The 23,418-nt window shown below is 49.0% G+C and overlaps 1 protein-coding gene across 5 annotated transcripts in view; it reads left to right on the top strand.

Annotated features, from left to right (window-relative positions):
- Positions 1-23,418, top strand: part of STAG1 (STAG1 cohesin complex component) — a 2,120,576-nt gene that overhangs the window by 1,268,489 nt on the left and 828,669 nt on the right. For all 5 annotated transcript variants that reach the window (XM_069618021.1, XM_069618024.1, XM_069618022.1 and 2 more), the window contains one exon: positions 23,272-23,386. In XM_069618021.1, the coding sequence (XP_069474122.1) occupies positions 23,272-23,386 (115 nt within the window). The remainder of the gene's footprint in view (positions 1-23,271; positions 23,387-23,418) is intronic.

The raw sequence follows: 23,418 nt of genomic DNA, 5'->3' as shown, positions 1-23,418 counted from the left end.
CATACCAGGAAGTTTCGAGGACAAGATCATTCTTAGCAAGTGTTTCCGTCGAGCGATACGGTGTTGGGGAGTCCGCGCATCTGTTGGCGGGCGCAGACTTCCAGACCCCACTTCATCGGGAGACAGTCACGACAGACGCCTCCCTGGCAGGATAGGGCGCGCACAACGGAAGTCTCCACACAAGAGGCCTGTGGTTACCGGAGAAGAAGTCTTTGCATGTCAAGGTACTGGAGCTACAGGCACTGTTTTGGGCCCTCAACTCTTTCCTGCCGTCCCTCATCGGCAAGGTGGTATGGGTCTTCACGGACAACACCACCACAATGTTCTACATCCGGAAGCAGGAGGGCACCAGACCCCCAGCGCTCTCCAGAGAGGTGCAGGACATTTTGCAATGGGCTGTTGCCCAGGGGATGGTCCTCATACCGTTTCATCTGACAGGAGTGAAGAACATTGTCGCTGACTCCCTCAACAGGGAGCTGCGCTCTTGCCAAGAGTGGGAGCTTCGGCAGGACAAAGTGGATCTTCTGTTCAGTCGATGGGGCAATCCCCAGATCGATCTAGTTGCGATGGCAACGAATACCAAGTGCTGGAGATTCGCCAGCAGGTTTCCCCAGCCGGGGAGCATGGACACATTCTCCTTTCCCTAGGACGGCCTGTTCCTGTATGCGTTCCCTCCATTGCCGTTGCTTCTTCGGCTAGTCGATCAACTCAGACGGTCCCAGTGCAGGATGATCCTCACCGCACCGGCGTGGCTGAGACAGATATGGTACCCAGACTTTCTCGACTTGTCTGCGTCCCCTCCAGTCAAGCTTCTGGCAGCCGCAGATCTCCTCACCAGAGAAGGTGCGATTCTGCACCACGAACCAGGGTCGCTGAACTTGCAGGCCTGGCTCCTGCAGCGCTAGAGTTTGGGGGATACGATATCCCGCCGGACTGCAAGGAGGTGCTTGCCAATCCCAGGGATTGGTCTATGCTGAAATGCTACGGACATAAGTGGAAGAGGTTTGTTGTCTGGTGCCGCGCACAGAAGATAGACCCTCTACGAATTACGGCTCCGCAGGTGCTGCCCTATTGCTGTCGCTGGCCAAATCAGGTCCGGCTCATGCTTCCATCTATGTTCATCTGGCAGCTATCTCCCACTACACCAGGTCTCCAGGACTTTTCCGCTCATTCCTGCCGGTGAAGGCTCCGGCCCGGGCGTGGGAGCTCAGTGTGATGCTGACTAGGCTCATGGTTCCTTCGTTTGGGCCTATGCATTCAGCACCGCTGAAGTAGTTCTTGTGGAAAGCAACGTTTCTTGTGGCCATCACCTCCGCACGACACGTGGGAGAGATCCAGGCCCTCTCTTGTAAACCACCTTACTTGACATTCCCCGAAACGAGGATGGTGCTACGGACGCACCCTTCATTCATGCCCAAGGTGCCGTCTGACTTGCATCTAAACGAGCCCTTGGTGTTACCTGTATTCTTCTCGTCGCCTTCGTCGCCAGTTGAGAGGACTTGCACTCGCTGGATGTGGCCAGAGCGCTGAAGTTCTATGTGGACCGCACTAGAGTTTTTGGAAGACGTCACAACTGTTAGTGATCTTTAGCCCTGTCAACCAAGGGAAGGCCCTCTCCAAGGCTTCTATTTCCAGGTGGCTCTGCGGCTGCATCACCCATTGTCACCGTTTGACAAACTGACCGTTGCCTGGCTGTCCGAGAGCCCATTGACCAGAGGGATTGCTGCAACTACGGCATTCCTGTCTGGTGTGCCCCTGCTGGACATCTGCAGGGCTGCTATGGGGAGGTCGACGCACACCTTTACAAAGTTCTACTGCGTCGACAGGGATTCCATGGAGGAGTCCAGAGTTGGCCAAGCAGTGCTGCGCAACCTGTTTGCTTGAAGGTGAGCATAGTGAGGAGGTAAGAGATGCTTAGTGTTGAGATGCATAATGTTGAGCCTTGCCACCTCCCGTGGTTGTGCATGTGTGTACTGCTATGTATTTATTCATAAGCATGTGAATCCATGCCAGACCCCATGCTGGAGAAGGAACACATTACTTACATGTAACTGTTGTTCTACAGCATGGGTCTGGCATGGATTCACATGCAATCCCTCCCGCCTACCCATCTGCGGCTCTTCTCTTGGTCCTACTGCCACTTTGCGTGCTACCAAATCTGAACATGGCTGCCAGAGGAGGGGGTTTGGTAGAGGGCAGTCATTGGCTGGGGGCAGTATGACCAAGTGATTGGTTGCTAGGAGAAAGACTGTTCAGAAGTGAAACTGATTTTTTTCTTTACCAAGGATTCCCAGCCTGGCGGGCAATATTCATGAGCATGTGAATCATTGCCAGACCCATGCTGGAGAACAGTTACAGGTAAGTTACTTGTTCCTTACTCACCGTATTGACTAACAGGTCAATACTGCAGATGGGTAGGTCCTTAGTCCCCTTTCCTCCATACGTCCCTCTAACCTCGCCTTCCGCCCGCGCCCCTAATACTGGTGTCATTAGCCAATGATCAATATTGTCGACGCGTCAATGGAGACCGAGGGGTGGCGCCTGTGGGTGGTGTCAGGGTAGCGCATGCTCCAAGGGCCGCACCCCAAGCGCCACTTAATTTAAAGTGGAAGGTTTTTTCTGGTGGAAAATGTTCCATCTCCCGTCAATAGGAAGGGATGCCCATGCAGTTTGGTGGAAAGGGGACTAAGAGTACATTAGTCACTATGGTGAGTAACTTATAATTTCAAAGTGGAAAAAACCCGGGATACGTCTGAAGTCTGTCTGGGGTAAAGTGCCACTGATAGATTATCTTGCATGCATTTTCAGTAATCATGGCCCTTTATATATCTTTCCAAGATGAGTGGAATTTTCCCATCACGTCATGTAGTTCAATATTGCCACTGTATTTTCATTAGTCCCAAACTGGTGTAAAGCTGGGGCTCGCAAGAGTCTTCTGTGGGAGGGGATAGGTGGAAAGCTTGAATTTCCAAACTGCCATTTCCTAGTACAAATGACTGAGGGTGTGGACCCTAATAAGTAACTTTGACACGTGACTTTTTGGAGACGGTGAAGGCAGAGAATATAAGGGAACCATAAGTTCAAGCTGTTCTAACTCATTCTACTTCTTGTCTAGAAGGACTATCTGCTCAACCAAATGGCACCGATATTTAGTTAGTTTATTTATTTGTAGGGCGCGCCAAGCCCTGGAGCATCAGGGCGCACAAGACAAGAATATGCTCAACTTTGTTACAGGTACATCTACATAATCATAGTACATTCTGCAATAAATAAAATATATACAGTTACATGTGCATGGTCATAATACAGTATACAATAAGCAAGAATGAGCAGGGCTGGAGCTAGGTCCAGACAAGAGGTGATAAGGGTACAGGAATATTTAACAATGTGGAGGTGATATACAGTGGAATAAGTACAGTAATATACAATGGTGTAAAATACAGAACGTGGTATCAGAGCTGGGGCATGCAGGTGGATCGCTAGTAGGGACAGTCAGGTCAAGCAGGTCGGATTAGTTAGATGTCATTAGCTCTCAGCCACTTGGTCAAAATCTGCCTGAATTTCGCAAAGGGCTGGGTTTCTCTTATGTCATGTGGTAGGGAGTTCCAAAGCTGTGCTGCTTTGACTGCGAAGCTATGTCCTCCAATAGTGGCACGTTTAAAGCGAGGGACATAGAGGCAATTCGCATTGACCATTCTTGTTGGTCTAGGTGAGGTTCTTAAGTGTAGCCTGTCCATGAGGTAGGGTGGTGCCATGTTATTGAGGCACTTGTGAGTAAGGGAGGCAATTTTGAGTTGGATTTTGTCCTGAGTGGATAGCCATTTATATCCTCTTCTTATAGAGGAGATATGCTCTTTCCTGTTGATCTTAAGCGCGGCTCTCGGGGCATTATTCTGTAGGACCTGGATTTTTTGGATAGTCTGTTTGTTAGCCCCGATGTAGAGACCATTACAGTAGTCCAGTTTGGACAGTATAAGGGCTCTGGCAAGCGTGATGCAGCTGTCTGTAGAGAGGAATTGCTTGCTGGCTCTAATGAGTTTGCAAGTATATGCTGTAGAAGAGGCTAGGGAGTTGACTTGTTTGCCAAAGTTTAAGGTGGCGTCAAGGTAAAAGCCTAGGGTCTTGACTTCCTTTGCTACTTTGATATTGTTCCCATCGATAATGAAGCTGGCAGTCGGTGTAAAGTTTAGTTATGTATGTCGGGGTGCCTAGGATTATGAGCTCAGTTTTGTCGTCGTTCAGGCATAAGCCGTGTGTGGCCATCCATGCCTGAACGATGCTGTAAATTTTATTCACTAAGGCCAGATCCACGACGTAATCTCCTGAAAGCGGAAGGAGGATCTGGGTATCGTCTGCATAGTTGGTGTAGGCGATACCCAGATGATCCATTTCATCAAAGAGCGGCTTTGTGAATATGTTATAGAGGGTTGGTGATACACAAGATCCCTGGGGAACACCGCACGTTATAGGGATCGGGTCAGCTGAGGCTGATGGAGAGAAGACTCTCATGGTGCGGTTATTCAGGAAGGATTTGATCCATAATATGGCCTCTTTAGAGAAGTGAGCAGCAGAGTCTAGGTGACTGCATAAGACTGTATGGTCGACTAAATCGAACGCTGCTGAGCGGTCTAGCAAGAGGAGTAAGGCTGCTTGGCCATTGTCCCTACATTGATCTATTTAGGTCTTGAGATCGATAAGGGCAGTCTCTGTTCCATGCTGGGGACGGAATCCAGATTGGCGGGTTCCGAGCAGGTGGTTGGATTCAAGGAAATTTTGTATTTGCATGTATGCCACTTTGTCTAAAATTTTTAGAAGAAAGGGCACAGTCGTGATAGGCCTAAAATTGGTGGGAATGGCAGGGTCGAGGGTTTGCTTCTTTAGGAGTGGCAGGACCCACGACTCTTTAAGATTTTTCGGTACAATGCCGGTAGTGAAGGATGAGTTGATGAGTTTAGTTATGAATGGCGATAGTTCTCTTGCAGCATCCTTAATTAATTGGGCAGGGCATTGGTCACCTTTACAGTTGGATGGTTTAAGTCCCAGGATCACTTTTTCGACTTCAGTGGTAGATACCTTGGAGAAGCAGAAACGTGTTATTTGTTTAGATTTAAGTAGGGGTGCTGGGGTTAGAGCGTCCTGAGGTGTGAGAGATGCTTTTTTGAAGGCGATTTTAGTTTGTAGGTTGACTACTTTGTTGGTAAGGGCAAACTGAATGTCTGAGCACCATTTTTGTCCTTGGTGCAGTTTTCTTGGGGAATGATGGGTGTTTCCAGCTCTTTCAAGATACTGAACAGTTCTCTGACACTTGATTTAGATTGGGATATTCTGGTATTGTATGTTTCCTGTTTGGCTAGTAGGATATCTTTTTTGTATTGGGATGATATCTTTGCAAGGTTTAGTTTGTTTTGTACTGTAGGAGTAAGTCTCCATTTGGATTCTAGTTTTCTTTAGGTTAACCTGAGATTTTTTAGGTGGGGGGGTGAACCATGAGTTGAGAATTTTTTTCGGTTTACTAGTCCGTAATTTGAGCGGTGCTATGTGATCAAGGGCTGAGTTCATAGTTTCATTGAATTGATCAACTAGCATATCAGGCTCCGTGTTAGCTGGGAGCGAGTTTAGTTGGGGTAGTATGATTGGCAACAATTTTTCCGTGGTTATTAGCTTTTTGTTCCTCGTGGGTATAGGAGGGGCAGGTGTGGACTTGGCTGTGGCTAAGTTAGTATATACTGTAAATAGAAGTAGAAAATGGTCCGTCCAGATCTGAGGAACAGTGCCTGTAATGGTTACTCCACAGTTGTGATCAGCTATCCAGTCAAGGATGCGACCTTTATTATGAGTGGGACAGGTGACTCTTTGGGCAAAGCCTAGCTCTTTTAGGATCAGAGCAGTAGCTGTGGACTGGGTGTCTTTAATATCATTGTAGCCTAGGTTGAAGTCTCCTAGCACTATAGTTTGGGAGGTGTTTTTCAAATTGTTGGACAGGGTGGTGGAGAGGTCCTCAACAAAGGTTCCAATAGGACCAGGAGGTCTGTAGAGCAGGACAATGTTTAATGTTTGGGAGCTGGCGTTGGCTATTTTGACCAATAGGCATTCACAAGATTTCGTGATGGGGGATGTGGAGACTCTTATGTCGAGACTGATCTTGGCAATAATGGCTAGACCCCCGCCTCGGGAGGTGCGTCTGTCAGCTCGTATGATGGTATAATTGTCGGGAACTGCTAAGGAGAGGGCGGGACCTGCTGCATCGTGAAGCCATGATTCTGATATGGCTAGGAAGTCTAGGTGGTGTCCGAGAATAATATCTGAGATTTCTGTAGCATGAGCGACTAGGGACCTAGCATTTATGAGTGCACCTTTGAGGTGATGTTTAGTGAGCATGGTGCTTGCTATAATGGTAGGTTTGGAGCATTTTTGTGTTGGTCTTTTAGGGATATGAGCTTTCCTAGTGTGTTCTGCAGTGGTTTTCGGCTGTATGTTCATTTTTAGGAAGTTGATTTGTTCAATTTGCTTTGCTGGTAGTTCGAACAATTTTGGTAGGCGAGCACGAAGTTTGAGGTTTCTGTCTGTGGTACTACAGGCCCTGTATGTGGTAGTATCATCTTGATATTGGTTTACTGTAGGTCCAATGGTTTGTTGAGAAATAGGCATGGTCAGGAAGGAGAGTGATAATACCACGAATATGATGAGGGAGGCAGCATAGAGAGGTAACTTAGCTGTCCTATCTAGTGCAGTGATACTTAGTATGTTTGGTTTTGGAGAGTACATGCTAGCTGACTAAGTCAGGTGCGCAGATAGCAGCACAGTTAGATATAGCTTTCGCTATTAACCTGAAGATAGGGAGTTGCGGCATGCGAATCGAGGCACAGCTAGATTCAGCTTTAAACTAAAGGTATGCAGTTGTAGCATGCAACCAAAAACATAGCTAGGTTCTAAGTTCCATTTTAGCGACTAGAAACATATCACTAAATGCAATTTTAACCTACAATTGAATGGTCTGTAAGCGACCTTAAGGCACAACACAATTGAATGGTCTGTAAGCGACCTTAAGGCACAACACAATTAGGGTTGCTGCGGCAGGGTCAATTAAGAAATAACCCCAGAGAGGGCTGACCTAGTGCGGCTTGGAGAGTATGCATAGCAGGCCAGCAGCATTGTAGCAGGATCCTATAAATGGCTGCAGATGGCTCAGGTCTATAGACTATAATCTCGGGCAGCACACAAGACATTGATCATGGGGGACCATAGCAAGATGAGGTAACAATAGGTGCAGCCACCTAGGTTCAAGAGTTAGCGAGTGTCATAGTGTAAGGCTAGTGGTAAAGGCAGTACAGAAGTTCAATGGAGAGCATGTAGATCAGGTTGGGTAGAGAGGTAGGTGCGGCCAAGCATGCAGAGCATAAAAATGATGGTAAAGTGTTTACAGTAGAGAGTGATGCAACATTGCAAATCTAAACCTACAGGCAGCGTTGTCGACCGAATGGCTGCGAAGGGGGGGGGGACAGAGGTATGTGTGGAGTTGCGCTTGATGCTGTGCATGGATTAGGAGCAAGGGGAGCAACATATGCAGTGCGAAGTATCTTTGGGCACAGATACATCATGCAATAAGGCATGAGTGCACGAGAATGGCATTAAGAAGCTTGTGGTAACAAAGCCTTTTTAAGAATCAAAGCAGTTCAATTTATCCACGGGCTGCGTAAGCAAAGTGGCGTTTACCGTTGTGGTTAGTCTGGAATCCGGCAAGGGGTCCAGGCGAATGGCGAGGAAGGCTGAGGACAGGTGAAGACAGGTATTGGCCTTATTATCCTGGGCCTTGCTGGGAGTGGGCCGGCTTCGCCTACCGGCTGGCGATAGGCTGCTTAAGGTGGCTCAATGGCCAATCGGATGCGAGGACAGTCGGCTGTGCTCAGTTAGGCACTGGGGTTCCTTGAGACATGGCGGGCGGCCATCTTGGAAGTGTAAAAACCTTGTGGTGGCTGATGGTGGCAGAGGCAAACACAGCAGCTGTTGGCATCAATTTTAAAACATGCAGGCTGTGTAGATATTCTTGCAGGTCAGCGGATCAGTGGTGCAATTAGCAGCGAGAAAAAACGAATCTCGCACGGAATAATGATGCTTACCCGAATTCGAGGGCAATTCAGGATGGATCCAGGAAAGGGAGACCACTGCTCCTGCAGGGTCCGGGGGAGCTCCTGCTCCTCTGGTGAAGGAGGGGGTCTGCTCCACGGCTGTGTCGACGGTAGGCATTGTAGATATTTGGCATTGCCATCCCACCTTATTTGTGTGTCAACATATTTCTAGATGTCCTTGGGTATTTCCCTAGCTAAATAATATTCTGGTTTGCCTCAAGTGTCACTTTAGTGAGGTGAGCTTGGTAAAGGGACCCTGGGCGGATGTAAAATAATATTTAATGGTCGTGCACAGTACGCCAGAAAAGATTTTGAAGTGGGAGTACGTTACTCTTTATTTTATTTTTTTTAAGTTGAGAGTAAAATGATGAGGGAGTATTTCGTAAGCAAGTGTTTTAACTGTAAAGCAGAAATGTTTATGTAGTAAATTCTTCTTTGCACCTAGTTGTGAATACACTGCAAAGCTACATTTGTTTTCCTCTTCAGATCAGACATTAATAGTTTTTTCTCTGGCTTTGTACTACTGATCTGAACCTCTGTGGAGCTGTCTGAAAGCAGAGGAACAGACACTGTGTCTGGTGTCCATTTCCTATGTTGTCTTGGGAGTGTTTTACTCCCTATTCCTTTTGGGGGGTGGGGGTATTTGCCTATTTTTAGGGATTAAAAGTTGCTGATACACCCCCTTTATATGGAGAGCCGTGCATCTGCCAAACCATGATATTTATTTTGTTCCATAAAAATGGGTTTTGCCGAAGATCGGGGCAATTGTTAAGGGTGTCATGCGACCTTGTGTGAACTCATGTTTTTTATTTTTTATTCGCACTTGAAAATGTGTGCAAGATATTGGACAACCATTTTAGGTGTAGTTTTATTAAGAGCACATGATTTGAGTGGAGTATTGAGTAATGGTATCAATAGTCTAAAATTGTCCAATTCTTTAACTTTTGGTCATAAACATTACATCGACAAACAAGTTTATGTATACTTGGACCAGTTTCCACATTATTTGCGTATTTGTTTGACAATGTTTGCTCGAATCAACCATTTGATCGTTTTTCACATGTTTCATTTGACCATGTGTGTACTTTGTTCACTTACTTTTGAACATGCCAAACATGGTGTACCCCGCTCACCATGCTCTGTATTTTTGGGTTTCAGAGGTGCAGGGGTGTCCCCCCGCTTTCATACCATTGGAGACGGGGGACCCCAACATTTTATTTTTCAAAATGTGGCCCGTGCAGGTAATTTGCGTTTTGGTTGCCATGAACAAACAATCCCAATACGTCTAAGATCTCTTTATCGAGGTCATGTATGCTGAATAAAAAATAAAATATTGGTGTACATTCTGGCATCATAGTGAAGGGTTACTATTGGCAGATATGCTAAGCAATCTTCAGGGTCCTTGCCTGGTTTAAATAAGAGGGTAAGCATCGAACCTGACAGCAGTTGTGATGTTTCCAGTGATGAGAACATGATTAAAAAGATCTGTAAAAGGGACAAGCATTGGGGAGGAGAAACTTTTCATAAAAAGCAATGCAGCAGCCACTATGGTACTCGACTGTGCTAGACTGGAATGTTTTAATTGCTTGAGGCACTTCTCTTCTGCAAGTGGGCATTCTAATTGGAACTAGCCTGCTTCCTGTAAGTGTAGGAAGTTTTGAGCTTGCCCAAGATAACCTTGCTCTTGCTCGGGGTCTAAACTTTCAGTTTCAAATATTGATGTGTAATGATCTGACAAAAGTTTGTTTTGAGGATTCATCCCATTTCAAAATACCCTTCAGATCCTTTAACAATCGTATATGGTTCCCCGTTTCAAGCTGCCCAAGTTTATAAGCCAAGATTAATTTGCCTTACTGCTTTTAATGTAGTAGACTTGTTTAGTCGCTTCATCAGTTGACGATGCGTCAATCGCCTCTCTATTAGCTCTTAACCTATGATAAAAACTTAATCTGGGCATCAAGACTATCTAGTTGGGATTACATCAATTCATGCTTTCTCATTGATAGATTAATTGATTCACCCTTGGCCACCACTTAACAGGCTTCCCACATTGTTTCTAACAAAACTTCTCCAGTGTCATTTGTATGAAAATATGAAGTAGATGCTCTTCAGTGTTATCTTCTCGAAAGGGGTCTCTTAGCATATCACTTTAAAATACCCATTGAACCAAAAGTGTTTCCCCAGAGACCAAATCATGTAAAGAATATCCATCAACGTACTCCTGCGTCCCGTCTCCTCCATCCTGCATGGACGTCCCTCGCTATGGGTGGGACCAGAACCTTTTTCACCAGAAAAACACTTTCCCTTTTAAATGTATGATCGCGCAGGGGCGTAGTCTTGGGAACATGCACTCTTAACCCCACCCACCAGCACCACACCCCAGTCCTCTTTGCCGTGTCTATGGGAAAAGAACGGTTTCACCAGCGCTCGAGGTTGAGCCCTTCTGGGCCTGTAATTCCACACGCTTTACCATAGTTTTGTTTTTTGAATATAATTCTGTTAAATCTGTTTCAGATACTTTGAATATTTCCAGGAATACACGGTCCATTGATGCCCCAGTCTGTCCCTGGAACATGTTGTGAGCAGCAAGCTTCAGTGGGTGTCCGTTGTGCAACAGTTTCTCAGGTCAGACCCGTTCACCCTCTTCCTCCAGTGCCTGGCAGAAGACCACGGATAGGGAAGGCTGCTCAGCGTGCAACAAGCTCACTCAAAACTGGTTGGTGCAGTGAAGAGAGCTGTTCTCCAGATTGCTGCCGGAACACATGAAGGAGTGAGTACGTGTGGAGAAAGACCAAGAAAGCAAGTGTATTCTGCAAGCAGCCCGTAGGGGTGACTCAGGAAGCCTACCGACGGAAGGGACCAGTCGGGCACTGTCGAAAGCAAGAAGGGTACTGAGGCTGCAGCAGCTATCTACCAAGGGGTCCAAGGATCCTCCTGGTCCTGCCGTCAAGGAGCCAAGGGGCTCGCACACCGGGACACGTTGCAATGGACTTTGCCCTATTACTAGGCTTACGCCTGAGGGGGGCTTTAACGCAGCACAGACAGCACTACTGGCATCATGGCTGAGGGCCAACAACCTACCAGATGTATGCCTGAGCTGCAGGTAGGGGCAGAGCCTATGCGTACCAGCAAACCCGCTGAACCCAGGCCCATGTCATCCACGTGCAGAAGGTGCTGACAAAACGGTGGCGCACCCGGAAAAGATGGCGACCAGGCCAGTAACCCGCAAACCTACAAGGCAGGAAAGTATGGCAAAGTCAGAATGGGTGGTTATGCCTCAGGTCACTTGGTGCACCACTTACCCGACCATCACGGGACGAGCACGCTACATGGAAGCGTTGTTCTCGCAAAGCCCAGGCAGGAAGCAGGGCTTTATGTCCCCACAGCAGGCTCCCACCCAGGAGTGATCCCAGCCAGTAGCATTTGTTCGATAAATTCTTAACGCAGATGGGAAACATCCTTAAGGGCATCAGAGGACATGATGCCCCCCCACCCATGCTTCTTCAGCAGCTGGCACAACCCATGACACCGGTGGCAACGGTCGCTGTAGCTCCACCTCCACCTACAGCACCCTCACACAAGTGTAAACTGGTTGACCCAGCGGCCACTATCGGCACAGGGGATCAGCAGGACACCAACGAGGAGAGGATGTACCTTCGTTGGCAAGGGCATTCCACGACAATCTCCAGCCTGGCAGAGTACCTCCGCATCCCCCAGCCACAAAAGGAACAGGCAGAGGCTTACCATCAGGGCAGAGGCCAGATCTGGGATTCCACTGCAGAAGGATGTAGGTGGAGGCCCTGGCTAAGAAGGGGTGGTTGATGCTTCTTTCGTTTGGATTGATCGAGTTTTTTTCGATTTCTTCGACTTGTCTTTTTTTACACCCCCCTCCCTTTTCATTCACTACTGGAGTTTCATTAAGAGTAGGATCTTCAGCTGTAATAACTGGGTTTTCTTCCTGTTCTGCTATTTTTGTTAACCGTCGAAACTCCTCCAAAACTGTTTGAGAGAGGAGTGTCATCCATATGGCTATTCACAGGATTCATTGCAAGCAACTGCATACCGCAATGGCATCGACTTGATGGAATCTCATTTCTTCCTTCTCCAAGATTAGAGTTCAATAATGTTAATTCCTCCTTTACTCCAATCCACTGATCTGTGAGAGTGTACATTTTGTCCATTTGAAACTTCGAAGTTAATAGACAGTAGTTCCTTCACTGACTCATTAACTGCTGATTTTACAGCCACCATATTTGACTTGTTAATTTGTAATCTCCAAGAGGTTCCCAGTATGCTGTTGCACTTCCGATTTTAGATTTTCAAAGACCTTCACCAAAGAACTCGGGACAAAGTTAAGTGCCACTATTGTAGGGGTGTCCAACTCCTTCCCTTGAATTGACCCTGATATAGCATCTTTTGGTGGTTTTTCGTTCACTTTCTTTGGGGTGTTCTCATATTTTTGGCAGCATTTGAGTTCTCCAAAAACACCGAAATCGTATCAAGTTTGTACGATGAATTTGGAGGAACACAGTTCTCAACTTCCAAAATGTTGTCATTGAGGATGTCAATATGTTGATTATGGGCTCTGTGAGATTCAATAGAGCACAAACCAGAATTTTCTTTATTTTCCAACAGTCGCAATTGCGTCAACTTGATCTGTTGAGCCCAAAGGGAAGTGGTTCACTACAGTGTTCTTCATTCTGGTGGTTGTTGGTACATAGTTTGGATTTGCTGTAAGGTGTCTTTGAGGGGGTGGAACACTGGTGTAGTTACCCCATTTTCTTGATCAAATATAAAGGAGACAGACCCCATCCCTGATCCAGTCGGTTTTTGATTGTCTGCCGGGAAGACACATGGCGGAGGATAGAACCTACTGCCCCCAGATTTGTAAGGTCTAAAGGTGGTTCTTTCCACCGTTGAAGTACTTGTGTTAGGGTCTGTTTGACGTTCGGGGTCAAGGGACCTGCAATCCTCTGCTGAAGCCGTGCTTCTTAGGAAATAGGATTTAGACATTTTATTTGACTTCAGTGTGTTAACAACGTCAGCTTAGATGGACGACGCACACTTATTTTTCCTCAGATTCTCTTTGCAAACCTGAGTAGCAAATTATTTTTAGGAGAAAAAAATAGGCAACAGATTTTGATGTAAGGGCTGTTGTGATCTCTGTTCTCCCTCAGTTTCCCAGAAATGTTTTAAAATGAGGGAAAAGCTTTCCTTTACACCCGTGCGAGTCAACAGCACAACGCCCGCAGTCCTCGCGTGTGTTAACTATAATACAAATACAGACCCAAAATATGTTGTCAGGATCAGGTCAAATTTTACCCGTGCAGATACTGCGCACACTGCGAATCAAAGGCACTCCGGCCCACAGTCTTCACTCATTTGTAGTTTTGGCATGGAAGCAGATTAGTCCCGCCTCTCGCACAGAACTCTAACTTTAAGTGTGTGGGACGGCGATTATGAACCAGGTAGTCGACGGTGTACTGAAGAGAGAGGGACTATAAGGGACTAAAAGGACGGCATTCACTGGAAAATCTCGGTCCTAGATTGAGGAGCAAGTAGGTATTTTACCTTACTATTGTCTTATGTTTAGAGAGAACCTTGCTCCTTGCGGCTTAAATTCGCTGCCTCAGCCGGACTGCCTGCATTGACCAAGGCACACGCTCCCCAATACCCACGTGCCGCCGCCTCGTCTTCCTCTCGCGTGATTAGAGGAAGGAACCTAGAAACTCCAACGTAACAGCTGAATCAAGCCGCACTGTGAGACTGCCTACTCTCGCACAGCCGCTTCCGATTCAACTACAACAGCTACTTACAGGTCTCACTAAAGAGCTCTGTTAAAGTTCCTCTCCTGAAAGACCGCTGTTCTAGTGGCCATCACTTCAGCCAGGCGGGTAGGTGGGTAGGTGTGCTGCAAGCTTATCCTGCAAACCTCTCTACTTGAGTTTTTAACAGTCCAAGGTGGTTCTCGGTACAAACCTTTCATTCATGCCGAAGGTGCCCTCAGCCTTCCACCTGAATGAACCGCTAATACTGCCTGTGTTCTTTGGCTCTCAATATCCAGCAGCACGAGCCTTGCAGTCCCTCACGCGAGGCCTCAAGATTTATGTAGCTCACACTAAAGAATTCTGCAAGTCATCACAGTTGTTTGTTGCCTCACTTGGGGGTAAAGGACATGAGCCCCTGTTCGAGACACATACCACTTTGATGTTCCCTTTAATATGTATTGTTGCCTCAAGATGGCTCTTTAATAGACACAAATTTGGGTAGGTGGTTTTGGGGCACCCAACCGGAAGACTGGGTGTCTTTCGGATGAGTTGCTCCTCTCCCTACTGTCAGTTGGATCTGTTGATACAGATCCATTCTAAACTCGAACGGTCAGCAGTTAATGTAGCATAGGAGGCATTTGCTCCTATTAATCGCTAGTGGGGGCGCTCCCTAGTTCTATTTGATTACACTGAGTGACCTGACTTTTACTTTAACTTGCACGTTCCTCATTCTGGCGTTGTTTAAACTTGTGGTGCTATTGGCAACCAAGCATGGAACCAAGATGGACGGCGCTCGGACTGGATACCCTCACACATGCGCGTTGGTATACAGGAGACACCATAAACATTGAATCGCTGCAATGAGCAGCAATTGAGATGGTGACCGTACGCTTAGGTGAAACACGAGCAGTTAAGTGGTCAGATCCTCCGTATCATCAGCGGATGAGTACCCTATGTATGCCACACTAGCATAAGCAGTGGCATCCTACACACAATTAATTCCTCTCACTGTAGCATATGTATGCATACCGGCCCCACAAGACGCACTTTGTTTATTAGTTAACCCCAGTGCTGCAAGTGCATTCCAACACCTTTGAGCATGAATGGATATATTGGCAGTACGCGGTTACTGTGAATCGCCACCATTTGGGGGCACTGCCCGCCTGATACGGTTGAAGGTTGCCTTTATCACCCACAGCATTCTTAACCACATGCATTACAGTTCAGGAACCAATATCTGACGCATAGCCTGGCTACTGTGCTATGGACGAACGGATTAAGTACGCATTACGTAGTAAATACACATCACCATCGTTTGGGGACACTACCCGTCTTACTGTTTAAGAGTTGATTGCATCACTTACAGCTCTCTTAATTACGCGCAGCACAGTTGGAGGATATATACTATACGCTCATCTTAGCTCCATGGGTATGGATGATGGGACCAAGTACTTACTCGCTATCCTTCTCTCCAATACATCGGTTCTTCTCTAACCAGCATGGATGAACTTTGGCTCTTTACACCGGCTATATACCACCTAGACGAGAGTCGGGTAAGTGGGGTTTCCCTCCCACCCATCTCCTGTTTTATTATGCATTTAGAGACATCATCCTGATCAAACTATTCCCGGACTACAGGGCTGGAACCACACAAGGATCATTGTGAAGAAATGGCATTGAGGTTAGTGCTGCGATTTTTAGATTTAACCTTTATGATTAAACCTGTTACAGTAATAGACATATTGATGTTTTCTGCATTGCTTTGTAGATAAACTATTAAGTTTTGAATGTATTGTGTTACGACTAGAACATTGTTGACTCCAAGGCCCTGAAGAAGGATCTTGGATGTATGCGAAACACGTTGCCAAATGTCATCTAGATTGGAGTTCATTAGGAGAGACACAATTGTCCTTAAATTATTTATTTTCTAATTGTGCTTTGAAATAATCTTTTTTTAAATTGTTTGAAGAAACAAAACCGTTTGCGTTGTTGCATACAATTGCTTTATTTTACTTGCCATTCAATATGGTGTTATATATTTTGTTCCTCTTTTTGAGTTGTATGGACCATTGTCTTGAATGAAATTTGCTTCTAACATATTTGTACAAAAATTGAAATGTGCGTGTGGCCTTCATTGGATAAGTGATATCCTCGTATATTGATGGACTGAATAACACAGAAGTGAACCTACTTTGTTGTTGAATGACACGATGTACCATTTTGAGGAAAGTAACAGTGAAGTTGTATTATGACTATCAACCAGCATTGGGACATGTGAGGAGCTTTGTTGGTAGGCTCTTCTACACATGTTTTAATTACATTGTGATTTTATATTCCGTAGGAGTTCGTTTTGGAGCACTAGCTGGCAACAACTGGTTTTTGTTCGACTATAGCTCCTTAGTCTCGGGTGGCCTTGAGGCTTTTTTTCCCTGTTTGTAGCTGAAATATATGTTCTTCAGCACGGGGTCTGGCATGGATTCACATCACATGCTCATGAATATTCCCCATCGTCAGGCCGGGAATCCTCGGTATAGAAAAAAATCAGTATCAGTTTCGTTTCTGATCTCTTTCTTAGTAGTAACCAGTCTCTGGGTCATACTGCCCCCATCCAATGACTGCCCTCTCCCTAAGCCCCGCCTCCGGCAGCCATCCTCAGATTTTTACCGCACGTTCAAGTGTTGGGAGTCCTCGTGCTGTAGCTCTCGAGCTTTTGCTGCGTTTTCGCGCTTTTTCAGGAGATTTTTCTCATTTTTCGCTTAAATAGAGCCTCAAGCTCCACCGTTTCTACATCCGATCAACAGGGATCCGTTTCGGAGTTTTCTACGCCCCCTCAAGGGTGAAGATTTTGTCGAGTTATGCTTTTGGAGGATTCCAGAAGTTCCGAGGCCTACCCCAGACATGGCCCAGGAGAAAGGAAGCTCGACGCCCGGGAAGCTGTTCAGGACCTGCCCTGGATGCCAGCTTCAGAAGGTTTTCAAGGAGGACGAGCATTCGTTATGCCTCTACTGTCTCCATGAGGACAAGAGACACAAGGAGAAAGGACTGTGCGTTTTGTGGGAACATGTCGGAGCGGACCATAAAGGATCGCCACCTCCGTCTCGCCAACTGGCTGGTAGGGAAGAGCCCGTCAGGCGAGAAGAAGAAAAAGAAGTCCGAGCGGTCTTCTAAGTCCTGTGAGGGCGCCCCGGCGACGGGGGCCCAACAAAAGGCTAAGCACTGCGAGTCCGCGGGCACCGGGAGCGCCGAACGGTCGTGCTCCTTGGCTGCCAGGCAGGGCGCATCCTCCCCGGCGCCATCAACCACGAGCCAACGCTCTGGCTCGGTTAAGAGGAAGTCTGAGAACCCGGCGAAGCTTCTGGAGATGCCCCGGTCGATCTCGAAGATTCCGGCAGAGCGGGAGCGAGGCTTGGACTCTCCCCCCGAAGTGAAGGCCCCAGGCGTCCAGAAGGTGACAATGGCCTTAATTCACCCTGCTAAGACCACGATTGAGGATGTCGCCGCGGCCCTGGCTCAGCCTGTGGAGGCTACACCAGTGGAGGCGCCCTCAGGACCCAGTTTCCCTGCCACAGCGGAGAGTCTTCTTTCAGGGCCATTGAGAAGACCCCCACAAAGTCCTTGTGGGAAAAGGTGGGGGAGGGGCTGGTGGCCGTCATGGATACGGACACGACCTCTGAAGAAGAGCTCATCGAAGTCGTGGAAGAGGCCCAGCCCATCGGGCGGGATCCCGACGCGGGCGATGACGAGAGCGATGGTGTCGCCGACAAGGCTCCTCAAGAGCCCTCGCGCGCGTAGTTTCCGGCGCCGCAGGACACCTCAGCGGCCATTTTGTCAGCGATTCAGCCCTTATACTCGGAGATAAGGACAAGGTTGCCCCTTCCCCTGACTGAGGTACCTGAGCCAGACCCGACAGGGGAACCGGAGCCAGGACCTTCAGAGTCCACCGCATAAGAGGAGGAGGACGCATCCTACACCACCTCTCCCACCTCTGCGGCATACTCTGCCTTCCCCCGGTCTACTACCCACGGGGATGATACAGGCATGGTACAGATGACGGAGGCGACGACGGGACGTGTCCCCCGTCGCCGCCTGCTCGGGCGTCCCCGCCCAAAGAGATTGGATCCTTTCATGCCATGATTGCCAGGGCATCCGAGCTTTTTCAGCTCTGCCCAGAAGAAAAGAAGAAAGAAGGGTTCCTTTACCAACGGCGCGAGGCTAAAAGGAAGACGGTCCTCGCCGTACCGCTTCTTGATGACATCTGGGATGAGGGGCTCGCCCTCCTCAAGAACCCTGCCACGGCGCCGGCAAAGAGGGACTGTTACGAGAAGAAGTACCGGGTCCCCGACGCTGCCCCCTTGTGCCTTTGGGCACAACCTACCCCGGATTCGGTCGTCTCGGCGGTGGCAAAGAAGAAAGCTGGGGGGCATCGGCCTCGCCATCAACTTCCCCGCCGGACGGCGAGGGCAGGAAGTTGGACACGATGGGACGAAGGATCATCTCATCCACAGCGACGACTATTAAGGCTGCCAACGCCCTGGCTATCGTAGCCTGCTATGACAGGGAGTTGTGGTTCAAAATCGCCCCTCTGTTGGACTTCCTTCCGGACGCCAAAAGGGCTGAGGCCCTTGAAATCCTACAGTAGGGGGTGATTGCTTCGGACCACGCCATCATGGTGGCAACGGACATCGCCGACACCGGTTTCTGTCAGTTCGGCAACAGCGTTTGCTTGAGACGACGAGGATGGCTCAAGGCCACGGATTTCTGCCAGGACGTACAAACCAAGGTTTTGGACATGCCCTTCGACGGGAACAACCTGTTAGGGAAGGTGGTTGATGAGTCCCTTCAGGCCATCAAGAAGAGACTGCCCGGGCACTGGGAGTGCTCCAACAACGACGGCCGTCCTTTCGGAGCTCCGGAGGCAGACAAGGTGCCTCCAAGGGATCCGGCAGTGGCTCCTCCACTTACCGCCAAGCGGCAAGATCTTCGTCCCAGGAAGCCTACAGGGGACACGGCAAGTCAGGTGGTGCCCGTCGTCATCGACGAGGAGGTCAAGGAGGCAAGGTGGCCTCCAAACAAGATTGAACCGACCGTGTGGTCGGGCCCCCGCCGAAGCACCCCGGTGGGAGGCCGGCTGGCGAGATTCGTCAGCGTGTGGGAGTCCATCTCCACCGACCGTTGGGTGCTGGATGCCCTGGCCCAATGGCATGCCCTCAAGTTTCAGAAAAAGTGCCCTCGCGTTCCACCCATGGCCAGGAAGGAAAAGCACGTCCCTCAACTACTGTTGGAAGTAAGGGCGATGCTCAAGAAAGGTGCCATCGAGCTCGTCCCAAAGAGGCTTCGGGGCTCTGGAGGTTTACTCAAGATACTTCCTCGTAAAAAAGAAGACAGGAGGATGGCGCCCCATCCTGGACCTACGACGACTGAACAAGTACATCAAGGCACAGAAGTTCCATATGGTCACCCTCCAGCATGTGCTGGGACAACTGGAGGACGACGATTTCTTGTCGTCGTTGGACTTGGAGGATGCCTACTTCCACATCCCCATTCTAAAAAGACAACGAAAGTTCCTCAGGTTCGTGGTCCAAGGGCGGCACTACCAGTTCAAGGCCCTCCCGTTCGGATTGAAGTCGGCACCCAGGGTGTTCACCAAGTGCCTCGCACCAGTGGCAGCACGGCTGCGCCTACAGGGGATCCACGTCTACCCCTACCTGGACGACTGGCTCATCCGGGCAAGGACAAGGGAGCTCGCCGTGGAGCACACTGCGAAGACCGTCCAGCTGCTCACGGACCTGGGATTCTCCATAAACTTTCCAAAATCCCACCTGGTTTCGTCGCAAGTCGCCCTGTTTCTGGGAGCCAAGCTCGACACAGTGGCGCTGCTGGCCTCGCCATCGGAGGAAAGGACCAGGACCATTCTGGGCAAAGTGCAGCGTCTGCTGGCCACAGACATGGCCAGGGTAAGATCTATCAAGTCCCTCCTCGGGATGATGTCCTCCTGCATTTATCTGGTGCGCCTTTGCAGGCTTCGGATGAGACCCTTACAGGAGTTCCTCGACGCCCGCTGGATCCAGTCGACGGGCAGCTTCGAGGACAGGATCCCTCTCACCGAGACGTTCCGTCAGGCGATCCGGTGGTTGGGTATCCGCTCCCATCTGTCGGCGGGCACGGACTTTCAGACCCCAGCTCACCAGGTGACGGTGACGACGGACGCCTCCCTGGAAGGTTGGGGAGCACACTCCGGAGATATTCACGCGAGAGGCCTTTGGCTCCCGGAGGAGAAGTCTCTCCACATCAACATCTTGGAGCTCCGCGCGGTGTTCTGGGCCCCAAGGTCTTTTCTTCCGTCCCTCAAGGGCAAGGTGGTGAGGATCTTCACCGACAACACCACCACAATGTTCTACATCCGGAAGCAGGGCGGAACCAGTCCCCGGCCCTATCCAAGGAAGCCCAAGATCTGTGGCATTGGGCTGTCGCCCAAGGGATGTTTCTGGTGCCTCTTCCTCTGGCAGGAATAAAAAACACGATCGCCGACTCACTCAGCAGGGAACTGCGCTCGTGCCACGAGTGGGAACTAAGCCAGGATCAAGTGGATTGACTCTTCCGACGATGTGGCGAACCCCAAATCGATCTCTCCGCGACTAATTCCAAGTGCCGGAGGTTCGCCAGCAGGTTCCCCCAGCCGAGGAGCATGGGCGATGCTTTCTCGTTCCCCTGGGACGGCCTATTTCTTTATGCGTTCCCTCCGCTCCTGTTGATGCTCCGGCTCATCAACCAGCTCAAGAGGTCCCGGTGCAGGATGATCCTCGTCGCACCGGCGTGGCCGAGACAGATCTGGTTCCCGGACCTTCTGGACTTGTCAACGTCCCCACCAGTCAACGACGGACGCAGACCACCTCTCCAGAGAAGGAGGCGCCATTCTTCATCACAACCCAGAGTCGCTGAACTTGCAGGCCTGGCTCCTGCAGCACTAGAGTTTGGAGGGTACGACGTCCCGGCCGACTGCAGAGAGGTTCTTGCAAAGGCCAGGGCGTCCTCAACTCTCAAGTGCTAGGGACATAAATGGAAGAGGTTCTCTGTCTGGTGCCGTGCACAGATTAACCCTCTGCTGATTACGGCCCCTCAAGTACTGCCATACCTACTGTCGCTGGCCAAAGCTGGACTGGCTCACGACTCCCTCAAAATACATCTGGCTGCAATCTCCCGATATACCAGGACGACGGGACGGGCGTCCTTGTGGTCTCATCGCCTGGTGAAAGAATTCATGAAGGGACTATTCCGATCATTCCTGCCGGTGAAGGCTTCTGCCCCGGCGTGGGAGCTTAATGTGGTGTTGACCAAGCTCATGGGGGCCCCATTCGAGCCTATGCATTTGGCGCCTTTGAAGTTCCTGTCATGGAAGACGGCTTTCCTCGTGGCCATCACCTCCGCACGACGAGTGGGAGAGATCCAGGCCCTATCTTGCAAGCCTCCATACTTGACTTTTCATGACACGAGGGTGGTGCTGAGGACACACTCATCCTTTATGCCCAAGGTGCCGTCGGACTTCCACCTCAACGAGCCCTTGGTGTTGCCAGTTTTCTTCCCGTCGCCTTCGTCGCCGGCCGAGAGGACTTTGCACTCGCTGGATGTAGCTAGAGCGCTGAAGTTCTATGTGGACCGCACGAAGAGTATTCGGAAGACGTCGCAGCTTTTTGTGAACTTTGGGACTGTGAATCAAGGGAATGGCTCTCTCAAAGAATTCCATTTCCAGATGGCTCTCCGGCTGCATCATGCACTGTCACCGGTTGGCAAACCGACAGCTGCCCGGCCGTCCGAGAGCTCATTCGACCAGAGCGGTCGCTGCTACCACGGCGTTCCTGTCTGGTGTGCCCCTGCTGGACATCTGCAGGGCTGCGACGTGGAGGTCGACGCACACCTTCACAAGATTCTACTGCGTCGATCGGGACTCCAGGGAGGAGTCCAGGATCGGCCAAGCAGTGCTGCGCAACCTGTTCACCTAAGGTGAGCCTGGTGAGGAGGTAAGAGTTGCTTAATGTTGAGTTGTTGTATTGCTTAATGTTGAGCCTGTTGCCACCTCCTGTGGTTGTGCATCTGTGTACTGCTATGTATTCTCTTATTCATGAGCATGTGAATCCATGCCAGACCCCATGCTGGAGAAGGAACAAGTTACTTACTTGTAACTGTTGTTCTCCAGCATGGGTCTGGCATGGATTCACATGCGAACCCTCCCGCCTACCCCTCTGCGGCTCTTCACTTGGTCATACTGCCACTTTACGTGCTACCAAATCTGAGGATGGCTGCCGGAGGTGGGGCTTAGGGAGAGGGCAGTCATTGGCTGGGGTCAGTATGACCCAGAGACCAGTGATTGGTTACTACTAAGAAAGACAGATCAGAAACGAAACTGATACTGATTTTTTTCTATACCGAGGATTCCCGACCTGACTGGGAATATTCATGAGCATGTGAATCCATGCCAGACCCATGCTGGAGAACAGTTACAGGTAAGTAACTTGTTCCTTAACATAAATTACTACTAGCAGAAGTTTTAGTGCCCTTGTTGCAAATTATTCGTCAACAGTAGTGCCCCCCACCCCTATTCTCTTGTTAATTTAGAGATGTGCATTCACAAGACTATGAAGTGGCAGGTTTTAACAAACTCCCTTTATTTGTGGTACAGTGGTTGAGAACTTGCCCAATTGCCTGCTTCCATCTGCCCTTAATTAGAAGCTGTGCCACTCGACATGGTAGTGTTTTCATCTGACAACTGGTTAAAGATTCGTACCCTTCAGCTGCTTCACATTAACCGAATGCCTGCAGGTTTTGCACTATACTCACAACCTTAAGCAAGCTGGACTTGATGGTCCTTAGCATCCCCTCTTTCTGGGTCACCTACACCAAGGCTAAAGGAGTCTTGGGTTCAACTGGATTTGGACTCTTCCCGCCAACTGAGTGAAATGTTATTGCAAAGGTGGTCAAATGTGCTCAATGCAAGCTGTGCAAATCATTCTACACTGGTCCCCACCAGAGGAGAGTGGTCTGATTTTACAGAACTGCACAAGGCACTAGTAGCCCTGTCCTATTTTTTTTTTCCCCCTCTACTTGGACTGGCATGTACCCTCTTAATTTGCTGAGCAGTCAACATTCAGCATTACGTCTGGCCTTGTCGTGGCCAAAGCTTCTGTCACTCTTGAAAGGTGCGGGGCAACTTGATGATTGTGGCTGTAGTTAATCATATTACCGCTCTGTATACATAATTACACAAAAATAGGTTTACACATTTTTCTTTAAGATTAGCATTTGTGTTTATGCTGTATCAAAATGTCTGCTTTGAGTTATAGAAGGTGTTTCACCCTTGATGTACTAATTATTTTGTTTTTCAGACTTTTTAGCAGACATGACCCTCAGGCAGAGGAGGCATTGGCAAAGCAGCGAGGACGGAATAGCCCCAATGGGAACCTCATTAAGATGTTAGTGCTATTCTTTCTAGAGAGCGAGGTGAGCTACAATTGCAGAATATTGTGGAATGG

This window comes from Ambystoma mexicanum, chromosome 10 (assembly GCF_040938575.1).
Source record: "Ambystoma mexicanum isolate Mex_15411 chromosome 10, UKY_AmexF1_1, whole genome shotgun sequence".
Lineage (NCBI taxonomy): Eukaryota > Metazoa > Chordata > Amphibia > Caudata > Ambystomatidae > Ambystoma > Ambystoma mexicanum.
This window is presented reverse-complemented; position numbering and strand designations above follow the sequence as displayed.